The following is an 11,832-nucleotide window of genomic DNA, read 5'->3' as shown; positions in this document are numbered from 1 at the left end:
TCGTGGAGTCTTTAGGGTTTTCTGTGTATAGTATCATATCATCTGCAAACAGGGACAGTTTAACTTCTTCATTACCAATTTGGATGCCTTTTATTTCTTTTTCTTGCCTTATTGCTCTAGCTAGAACTTCTACATATAGATGGTTTTTTAATGGCTCCTCGTACTCACAAGTAATATCCTTTATTTTGTGTGCCAATCTGTTATTTTGCTAAAAGGTGACCTCAGGGGATAGTTTTGGTTCAAGGTTTAAAGAGTATTTAAGGTTGATAGTCACAGGGAGTCCTCTAGTCTCAACTGGTCCAGTAAGTCTGGATTTTTTAAGAATTTGAGTTCTGTTCCACATTTTTCTCCCATTATGTTAGGGTCCATCTATTGTAGCTCTGATCAGAATGGTTGGTAGTGGTAGCCGGGCACTATCTAGTTCTTCTGGTCTCAGGGTAGATGAAGTTGTGGCTTGTGTAGGCTGTTAGCTCTGTAGACTAGTTTCTTCTCTGAGTCTTTGGTTTCCTTCTTTCTTTTTGCTCCTAACAAGTAGAGACCAGTACTTGGTGTATGTATTAAACAAATGTAACCTGGTTCTGAACTAGGAGGATAAAACTTTTGAATTGGGTTGCTGAGAACTCTGAGTACAAAAGTTTTAGTCTAAACTTCTAGACCCTATATAATTATTTCATATAAGAATGCTGAATCCCATCAGTCCGCAGACTACATTTTTTTAAATAATTTTTTTTGTGTTTTTTGGTGAAAGTGTACATAGCAGATTAGGTTCCCTTTTAGCGATTTCTGTACCTATTGTTCATTGACATTGGTTACGTTTTTTACGATGTATTAACATACTCATAATTTCCATTCTGGTTGTTCTGTTTTCATTAATCTAGCTTCCCTGCCACCCATATATTCTCATCTTTGCTTTAGGGTAAATGTTGACCGTTTGGTCACATATAAATGATTTTTTAAAAGAGCTCAGTACTCACTGGTGATATTGTTTGTTTTATGATCCAATCTGTTATTTGGCTGAAAGGTGACCTCTCGGTGTGGTTTCAGTTCCAAGTTTAACGAGTATCTTAGGATAACAGTCTCGGGGCTTCCTCTAGTCTCTACAGGTTCGGTAAGTCTGGCTTTTTTAATAATTTGAGTTTTGTTCCACATTTTTCTCCCATTCTGTCTGGGACCACCTATTGTGTCCCTGGTCAGAGTGTTTAGTAGTGGTAGCCAGGCACCATCCAGTTCTTCTGATCTCAAGACTACTTTTTTTTTTAAATTGTAGTAAAAAATATATACCAAAACATTTGTTATTCAACAATTTTTGCATGTGCAATTCAGTGACAATGATGATGCTTCTCATTGTCCACAAACCGCTGTATTAGCCATTTTTTATCACGTATTCTCTTCTGATGTGAGTTAGTCTCAGCCTTTTCATTAGTCCCAGTGAATGTGCATCTAAAATTCTTCTCATCTGGACCACTGAGGAGGAATGAAGTGGACACGGGGTCTCTGTAGATGTGCTTTATTACCATGATATTTGAAAAACTCTTTCTCGCTTGCAGGATGAATGAGTAAATAGCTCCAAGTTCTTAGGCCTTCTACTTGTCAGGGTTGTGGCTGTCCAGAGGTTTCCATAAACTGGGAGAGTTTTAATTAGAAATTGGAATGGAGCCTCATGTCAGTGACATCTGGGCATTTGAATCACAATGGTGAATGCAGAAATGAGGCACGAGCTTTCCAAGTATCACATTTGCAATATTTCAACAGCGTAGAAACCCTTGATTTGGTAGCTATGGATTTCAGAAGGCTGATTCTGTTCAGTTGAGAGAACATTTGGTGTTTATTTAGGATATGGCAGGTCCTTAAATGCTTGCAAGTCGCCCCTTGGATGTAGTTGAGAGGGTGGTGAGAAGCCCATTAGAGTAAGTGTGAAAAACAACCACAGCCAAGCACCGCCTGGTATTTAAGGGAACCTGTCCCCTCTAACAGCTGTCATTAATTTTATTATGATAACTATGTGTATATAAATTTACTGAAATGAAGGGAACAGGGAACAAAGCCTTAGAAAAAACAACTACAGCAGCAACAACAGCAAACAAACAAACCACATTCCCACATTTAGAAGACAGCTCAATGCTACTGCTTTAAGCCAGACTTAGAACATGGTGTCTTGGACCAGGGGGCTTGGGTATTGACATATAAAACAGCCACGGCATAACAAAGTTTATTAAAAAAATGTTCTGCATCCCACTGTGGTGAGTGGTGTCTGGGGTCTTAAAAGGTAGCGAGTGGCCATCTAAGATGCATCAATTGGTCCCAACCCACCTAGAGCAAAGGAGAATGAAGAACACCAAAGACACAAGGAAAACATTATTCCAAGAGACAGAAAGGACCACATAAACCAGAGACTTCATCAGCTTGAGACCAGAAGAACTAGATGATACCTGGCTACCACCAATGACCGCCCTGACAGGGAACACAACAGAGAGCCCCAGATGGAGCAGGAGAAAGGTGGGGTGCAGAACTCAAATTCTAGTAAAAAGACCAGACTTAATGGTCTGACTGAGACTGGAGGAACCCCAGAAGACTTGGCCCCCAGACTCTCTGTTAACCTAAAACTAAAACCATCCCCGAAGCTAACGCTTCAGACAAAGAATAAACTGGACTAACAGAGATAAAATGATACTCGTGAAGAGTGCACTTCGTAGTTCAAGTAGATACACGAGACTAAATGGGCAGCTCCTGTCTGGAGGTGAGATGCAAAGGCAGAAAGGGATAGGAGTTGGTTGAATGGACATGGGAAATCCGGGGTAGCAAGGAGAAATGTGCAGTCACATTATAGGGATAGCAACTAGGGTCACATTACAATGTGTGTATAGATTTTTGTATGAGCAACTAACTTAAGCTGTAAACTTTCACCTAAAGCACAATTAAAAAAAAAAAAAGAAAGAAAGAAAGAAAGAAAACAGCCATGGCTCCAGGGGTAGAATAATGGATTCAAAGAGTTTTTAATTAAGTTAAACTAACCTTATGTTAAGGGGGTAGTGGTGGTTCAGTGGTAGATTTCTCACCTTCCATGCGGGAGATCCAGGTTTGATTCCTGGCCAGTGCACCTTATGCACAGCCACCACACGTCTGTCAGTGGATGCTTGCGTGTTGCTATGATGCTGAACAGGTTTCAGCGATGTACTTCTGAAAATCAGCCAATGAAAACCCTATGGATCACCACGTTCCAATCTGTAACAGATCATGGCACAGGACTAGGCAGCGTTTCGTCCTGTTGCGCATGGGGTTGCCATGAGTTGGTGGCTGACTCAGTGGCAGCTAACAACAACAACCTTGTGTTAATTCTGACTCTTATATTGGTTGCTGGGCTCTTGACTTTTTTATATCAGCTTAAATAAGTTGCCACAGTCTCTCTTGAGTTTCGTTTCATTCTCGAGCTGAAGGATATCATTATGTGCCAGATTCGAGTCTGTTCCATTTCAACATGTTGTTTTGTCATCGTTTATCAGGTAATATGTATCCATGATGTTCCTTCCACATACCGAGTCCCTGTGCTTTTGGGTGAACAAGGCATTGTTAAATATTTTAAAGAGAGATTGGACCTACCTGTTACTGATTCTGCAAGTAATTTGCTTTTCAAGTGGAGAAACATGGCTGACAGGTACGTGAAAAGGATTACTAATATAATCTTTAATAATTCTTGGGTTTGGAATGGGGTTGGGAGTAGGATTAAGACTTACTTAAAAAGTTACTATGTCACATTTGGCTTTCTATGTTATGGTTTGGCTAGATCTGGCTATGTATTTATGTAATTCCAAAGTAAATTCTACAAGGAACTCTGGTGACGTAACAGTGAAGTACTAGGCCGCTAACTGAAATGTTGGTGGTTTGAACCCACCCAGTGGCTCTGCAGGAGAAAGACCTGGTGATCTGCTCCAGTGAAGATCACAGCCTAGAAAACCCTATGGGGCAGTTCTACTCTGTCACACGGGGTTGCTATGAGTCGGAATCGACTTGACTGTTATGGTGTTTTGCTGGATTCTTTGCAGATTTCTGGGGCCTTTGGTTTTGCTCTACTTAAACCAAAGTGAACTGATGGAAGTTGAATTCCAGAAGGGTTATGAGGCACTGCTTTATTTCTTACTTTCTGTTTTACACATTCTGGATGTCATGGGGTTTTTGTTTGTTTTGTTGAGTTTTACTGGTTTTTAAGATTCGATAACCTTTCCTACAGACAATTCCTTTGAATGGGACATTTCAACTATGCCATTATTGGTCCAGTCCTGCAGTTATTAGCTATTCAGCAGCATCATTAAAACCCTCGATAGGTTTTAGCTTTAAGAGAATCATATTAATTTAAGCAATGTTTGTCTGATTTTGAAGTCATGTGGAAATCAAATCAAATCCCAGTAGCCTATTTCCTTTTACTAAATGTGGATGAGGTGTGACTCCATAAAGTCACAGGCTTCCTGGCTTCTTGTGTAGCTTGGGGCAGAGGCAGAAGGTGCAGCAATTCAAAACGTAGGTTCCGGCATCAGGCACCGTGGATTCAGACCCTGGCTCCGCCTCTTACTAACTGTATGAATTTGGGTGGATTGCTTAACCTCTCTGGGCTTGTTCTGCTGTCCATATATAACAGGGAGATAATAGTGGAATAAATGTGGCAATTACGCGAGAAACATGGAAGGCACTTAATGTCGTGTCCGGCACTAAGTGTTGGTTACTGATGTTGGTAACAATAATCGAAAATGATTTGATGGTAATAAAAATCCTTGACAATCGGAGGTAACTAACAGGTCAGATGAAAATTGTCTTGCCTTTTCACTTAAAATTAAAAAAAAAAAAAGTTTTAGAATTTCTGAGGCAAGTAGAATCAGGAATAAAGTACAATTTCTGAATTTATGGACTGTAAAGAATGATAATACAATGAAGCTCCTGCCCTCTGGAATTTTCTGGGTAGCTTGGGGCTGATCCTCTTTAAGCACTAGAGGTTTTAATATTTTAACTCTTCTTATTGGAAATAGCTCTAAATGATACTCTATGCCTCTCGGCTTTTTAAAGCTGAATCTGCTGAATATAAATGTTTGGTCTTTGCATTAGCTTCCTGTGGCTGCCGTTACAAATGATCACACACTAGATGGCTTAAAACAACAGAAATTTATTCTGTCACAGTTCCGGAGGCCTGAAGTCCAAAATCAAGGTGTTGGCAGGGCTGGTTCCCTCTGGAGGCTCTGAGAGAGACTCTCTCTCGTAGCTTCTGGTGGCTGCCCACAGTCCTTGGCTTGTAGTCACATCACTCCAGTCTCTGCCTCTGTCTTCACATTGCCTTCTCCTCTGTGTCTTTACCCTATCTCTTCTTTTATAAGGACACTTGTCATTGGATGGAGTCCCTACGTGGTGTAAATGGTTAACATGCTTGGCTGCTAAGTGAAAGCTTGAAGGTTTGAGTCCACCCGGAGGCACCTTGGAAGAAAGGCCTGGTGTTCTACTTCCGAAAAACCAGCCATTGAAAACCTTATGGAGCACAGTTCTCCTCTGACACACATGGGGTCACCATGAGTCACAGTCGACTCAGCAGCAACTGGTTCTGGTTGGTTGTTGTTGGGTTTAAGGCCCACCCTAATCCAGGATGATCTCATGTTGAGATCCTTAACTTAATTACACCTGCAAAGACCTTTTTTCCAAATAAGGTCACATTCATAGGTTTTTCTGGGGAGAAGGCCACCATTCAACTCACTACAGTCTTCAAGCGCAGGTGCTGTTGAGCACCAGTCCCTCTGCGTCTATTGGTGCTGTGGCATGTGCATTCTTTAACCCCTATCCCCTCAGTACAGCCTGGAGGGAGATCCAGGGAGGCAAACAGAGGTCAGAGCCACAGCCTGGACAGTGGAGGTCCAGTGCTACCCAGAGGCCAGGGGTCCCTGGTGAAACTGGACCAGAGAACTCTCTGGGCCCCAAAGACAATGAGAGTGGGGATAACCCTCCATGAGCAGAGTGAGATGCTTGGTTGGCCTGGAAGTGTTCCAGGAGCCTGGCCTGCAGGTCTGAGAGGGAAAGAGAGGCAGAGGGCATGGGCCCAGGACACCTTCCTGGGCATAGTGACCCAGTGGACTTGCCTGCCATGCCAGCTGCTGGGTGACTCCTCCTCCCCTGGGGAAGTCCAGACGGTGAGGGAGCGGAAGGGGGCCAGATGGTGTTGACTCCAGTCCTGCTTCCTTCTGGGAGCAGAGCTGACATCCCTCCTCGCGATGGACGTGAGTGCTCACTTCACCTGCCATGCTAAATTGTGGTGTGAGCGCCACCCCCAAGGTGGCGCTTTTGGACAGGAAGCATCTTCCCTTGACGATGTTGTCTCGGATACCTGGCCCTTAAAGATCCTTGATATCACCTTCCTTCTGTTATTTGAAGCTCTGATGGCACGGTGGTTAAGAGCTCGGCTGCTAATCAAAAGGTCGGCAGTTCAAATCCACCAGCCGCTCTTTGGAAACCCTATGGGACAGTTCTTCTCTGTCCTATAGGGTCTCTGTGAGTAGGAATCAATTCAGGGACAATGGATTTGGTTTTGGTTTCTGTGTGTAGAAGTAAGGTGAAGCATGGGCAGCTTGGAAATCTCCAGAGCAATATGAAATTCAGTAGTAAATTAAGGTTCTGCAGCCTTCTCTTAGGTACTTCAGTCACCTTTCTAGAAAGTCACCTTTACTGTCAGTTTGAATTCTTAGCTTTGCGTGCATTTTCTCCACCCAGCCTGTGTACAAGCACCTTTCTCTTGCGCTCTTTGTAGTTGTGGAAGATGAAGGGATATGAAAGCGGAGTATTGCTCATCACGGTAACATTTTTGTTCTAAGAGGCTTTGGGAAAGGCTGGCTTCAAAGCTCTAAAACTCCTTCAGCCCCAGGATAACATTTGCACATACTTCATACCAGACCAGATTTTTTTCATGTTCTTCTTTGAACAGATTTCCTGCCAAAAGCAACACAAAAGATTGTGTCTCTAATGGTAAAATGTGATTGAGAGTCATGTGGAGAATGGAATTTTCTCATAAAAATGATCTAAATGGCTTGTAATATTTTAAATCATTCTCTTTGCTCCATTTTTTAGGCATATCATGATTAACCAGGCTTTTGTGGGCCAGCTGGGAATGTAATGATTTTTAATGTAGACACTTTGAATGCATTTTCTCATACAATGTCACCTTACAAAGTTAATATTGGAATGTTTCTTATTGACACTTAGAATACATTTTCTTACACAATGTCACCTTAAAAACGAATTTAAGAACAGCTCTTGTTTATGAGTTGGAAAGAGCTTTTTGTTTTTTTAATTTAATGCTTTTAACTTTTTCTTTCATATACTTTTCTCAGATTTATATCTGTGTTTCCGCATTTGTGCCTGCTTATATAAGCTAGCTTTGGGATTTCTTATGACTTTGAAGTCTGTTGGCGTACAGATTTTAGTTACTTGGGGGTAATTTTGAGTCAAGCGTATCAGGTGTGAAGCTCATCTGCTCTGAGGGTTTTAAAAAAGTGTCTTAGAATAAGAACGGTGGCTGCCATTGTTACGTTTGTGATGTTACGTTAGGTGCGCATAACCTTTAAGCGTGTCTTTCTCCCCAGGTATGAAAGGTTACAGAAAACGTGCTCGATAGCCCTGGTTGGCAAATATACCAAGCTCAGGGACTGCTACGCCTCTGTGTTCAAGGCCCTGGAACACTCAGCCTTGGCCATCAATCACAAGTTGAATCTGATGGTGAGTCCCAGCCTGACCTTCCAGATGATTCAGTTATTCACCCCAATATCTCGTCTGTCAGAGAGGCAGGTTTAGTCGGGGTCCTGAAGACCACCCCTAGTTTCGATGATTTGTTAGGAGGACTTCCAGGTCTCAGCATGTAGTCGTACTCACGGCTGTGATTTATTACAGTGAAAGGGAAAAGGTGTGTGGGATGAAGTCTAGGGGAAACCAGGTGCAAGCTTCCAGAGTCCTCTCCCCATGGAGTCACACAGGACACACTTTATTTTCCCAGCAATGAGTTGTGACAACCTGTGTGAACTGTTGTCTACTAGGGAAACTCCTGAGAGACTCAGCACCCAGGGTTTTATTGGGGGCTAGTCACATAGGTGCCTTCTACCTAGCATATTCCAAAATTCCAGGCTCTCACAAGGAAAGCAGATGTTCAGCATAAACCATGTTGTTTGTACAAACAGTTTAAGCACAGTGAGCCACCCTGATCAGTTAATGATGGGAATCCTCCTGAATCCAAGACCTCAGATGCCAGCCAAGGGCCAACCTTGCAAGCACTCCTAAGGAAAACAGGCGTGCTGTGTTAACTTTTTTCTGCACACAGGTTTAAGGCATGATTTCTGAAATCAACCTTAGCATGTACTTCATGCTTATTTAAGTGTGCTGTGTTTGGCTAACAATAGAACTTTTTTTTGCTTAAGCATTGAAAATGAATCTAGATTTTAAAAATGCTATATTCCTGTTTCTAACCTGGAGTCATGATAGCTGGCAAACAATGATGACTATTTAAAAAAAAATAAATATTATGGGATAGCAGAAGTATAGTTATCATAAGCAGCTTGAGTATATTCTTAGTCTTAAAACTTTTTAATTATGGAAGCAATACATGCTCACTTTAGAAAATTTAAATGTAAAATGCAAAAAACAGATGATTCTTCCTCCCCGAAATCCCACCTTTCTGTTGTACCTGTTGTTGCCAGTTTGATACATACTCTCCTGGACTATTTTCTATGTACATATAAATATTTTTATTTCATGATATTCTCTCTAGGTGTACTAGTTGCCTATGGCTGTTGTGACAAATGACCACCAACTTGGTGACTTAAACAATAGAAATTGATTCACACAGTTCTGGAGGCCAGAAGTATGAAATCAGTTGCATCAGGCAGAAATCAAGGTGTTGGCAGGACTGCGCTCGCTCTGCAGGCCCTCGGGGAGAATCCGCTCCTTGCCTCTTCCAGCTACTGGAGGCGGCCGCTGTTCCTTGGCTTGTGGCCCCATTACTCCAGTCAGCCTCTGTGATCACATTGCCTTCTCGTGTCTGTGTGTGTAATCTCCCTCTACCTCCCTCTTAATAAGGATACATGTGATTGCATTTAGGGCCCACCTGGATAATCCAGGATAACCTCCCCATCTCAGGATTCTTAACTTAATCATATCTGCAAAGCCCTTTTTTGGCCATATAAGGTAATCATGCACAGGTTCCACGGATTAGGACATCAATATTATTTTGGGAGACCAGTGTTCAGCCTACCGCAATAGATATTTCACAGTTTAAGCAAGCCTTATTATCTTTATTTTTTCCCATACAAAAATTTATACCTACATTGATATGTGCCTCTAATTGCTCTCCCCATACTGTGACAGCACACTCCCCCTTTCTGCCCCTGATTCCCCATGTCCATTCAACCGGCTTCTAACCCTCTCTGCCTTCCCGTCTCACCTCCGGACAGAAGCTGCCTGTTTAGTCTCTTGTATCTACTTGAGCTAAGAGGCACACTCCTCACGAGTATCACTTTATGCCCCACAGTCCAGTCCAATCCCTGTCTGAAGAGTTGGCTTCAGAGATTGTTTTAGTTCTGGGCTGATAGAGAATCCGGGGTCCATGCCTTCTGGGGTTCCTCCAGTCTCAGTCAGACCATTAAGTCTGGTCTTCTTACTAGAATTTGAGTTCTGCACCCCATCTTTCTCCTGCTCCATCCGGGACTCTCTGTTGTCTTCCCTGTCAGGGCAGTTATTGGTGGTAGCCAGGCACCATCTAGTTCTTCTGGTCTCAGGCTGATGAAGTCTCTGGTTTATGTGGCCCTTTCTGTCTCTTGGGCTAATTCTTCCCTTGTGTCTTTGGTGTTCTTCGTTCTCCTTTATTCCAAGTGGTTGGGACCAATTGATGCATCTTAGATGGCCGCTTGCAAGCTTTTAAGACCCCAGATGCCACTCACCAAAGTAGGATGCAGAACATTTTCTTAATAAGCTTCGTTATGCCAGTTGACCTAGATGTCCCCTGAAAGCATGGTCTCCAGGCCCCTACCCCTGCTACTCTGTCCCTCAAACTGTTTGATTGTATTCAGGAAACTTCTTAGCTTTGGTTTAGTCCAGTTGTGCTGACTTCTCCTGTAGTGTGTGCTGTCCTTCCCTTCACCTAAGATAATTCTCATCTACTATCTAGTTAGTAAATAACCCTCACCCTCCCTCCCCACCCTCGTAACCATCAAAAAATGTTTTCTTCTGTGTTTAAACTTTTTTTGAGTTCTTATAATAGTGATCTTATACAATATTTGCCCTTCTGTGACTGACTAAATTCACTCAGCATAATGACCTCCAGATTCCTGCACGTTTCACGGCTCCCTCGTTGTTCTTTATCATTGCCTAGTATTCCATTGTGTGGATATACCATAATTTGTTTATCCATTCATCCATTGATGGGCATCTAGATTGTTTCCATCTTTTTGCTATTGTGAACAGTGCTGCAATGAACATGGGTGTGCATATATCTATTCGTGTGATGGCCCTTATTTCTCTAGGATATGTTCCAAGGAGGGCGATTGCTGGATCGTATGGTACTTCTATTTCTAGCTTTTTAAGGAAGCGCCAAATCGCTTTCCCAAGTGGTTGTACCATTTTACATTCCCACCAACAGTGTAGAAGTGTTCCAGTCTCTCCACAACCTCTCCAGCATTTATCGTTTTGTGTTTTTTGGATTAATGCTAGCCTCGTTGGGGTGAGATCATATCTCATTGTAGTTTTGATTTGCATTTCTCTAATGGCTAATGATCGTGAGCATTTCTTCACATGTCTGTTAGCCATCAACATATCTTCTTTGGCGAAGTGCCTGTTCATATCCTTTGCCCATTTTTTAATTGGGTTATTTGTCTTCTTGTTGTTGAGGTTTTGCAGTATCTTGTAGATTTTAGAGATTAGACGCTGATCGGCTTTATCATAGCTAAAAATTTTTTCCCGGTCTGTAGGTTATCTTTTTACTCTTTTGGTGAAGTCTTTTGATGAGTATAAGTGTTTGATTTTTAGGAGCTCTCATTTATCTAGTCTCTCTTCTGGTGCTTGTGCATTGTTAATTATGGTTCGTATTGTGTTTATGCCATGTATTAGGGCTCCTAGCATTGTCCGTATTTTTTCTTCCGTGATCTTTATCGTTTTTGATTTTATATTTAGGTCTTTGATCCATTTTGAGTTAGTTTTTGTGCATGGTGGGAGGTGTGGGTCTTGTTTCAGTTTTTTGCAGGTGGCTATCCAGTTATGCCAGCACCATTTGTTAAAGATGCTTTTCCCGAATTAACGGACTTTAGGCCTTTGCCAAATATCAGCTGCTCATAGGTGGATGAATTTATGTCTGGATTTTCAATTCTGTTCCGTTGGTCTATGTATCTGTTGTTGTACTAGTACCAGGCTGTTTTGACTACCGTGGTGGTATAATAGGCTCTAAAATCAGGTAGTGTGAGGCCTCCCGCTTTGTACTTCTTCTTGAGTAATGCTTTACTTATTCGAGGCCTCTTCCCTTTCCATATGACGTTGGTGATTTGTTTCTCCATCTCATTAAAAAATGCCGGTGGAATTTAGATCGGGATTGCATTATATCTGTAAATTGCTTTGGGTAGAATTGACATTTTCACAATGTTGAGACTACCTATCCATGAGCAAGGTATGTTTTTACACTTATGCAGGTCTCTTTTGGATTCTTGCAGTAGTGTCTTGTAGTTTTCATTGTATAGGTCTTTTATGTCTCTGGTTAGATTTATTCCTAAGTATTTTATCTTCTTGGGGGCTATTGTAAATGGTATTGATTTGGTGATTTCCTCTTCGAGGTTCTCT

General features: G+C 42.0%; 1 protein-coding gene across 2 annotated transcripts in view; it reads left to right on the top strand.

Annotated features, from left to right (window-relative positions):
• The window catches only part of CTPS2 (CTP synthase 2), a 124,175-nt gene that overhangs the window by 21,946 nt on the left and 90,397 nt on the right, over nucleotides 1-11,832 (top strand). For both annotated transcript variants that reach the window (XM_004382813.1, XM_023737248.1), the window contains exons 7-8: nucleotides 3,501-3,652; nucleotides 7,605-7,737. In XM_004382813.1, coding sequence (XP_004382870.1) covers nucleotides 3,501-3,652; nucleotides 7,605-7,737 — 285 coding nt within the window. The remainder of the gene's footprint in view (nucleotides 1-3,500; nucleotides 3,653-7,604; nucleotides 7,738-11,832) is intronic.

This window comes from Trichechus manatus, unplaced genomic scaffold (assembly GCF_000243295.1).
Source record: "Trichechus manatus latirostris isolate Lorelei unplaced genomic scaffold, TriManLat1.0 scaffold00100, whole genome shotgun sequence".
NCBI lineage: Eukaryota > Metazoa > Chordata > Mammalia > Sirenia > Trichechidae > Trichechus > Trichechus manatus.
This window is presented reverse-complemented; position numbering and strand designations above follow the sequence as displayed.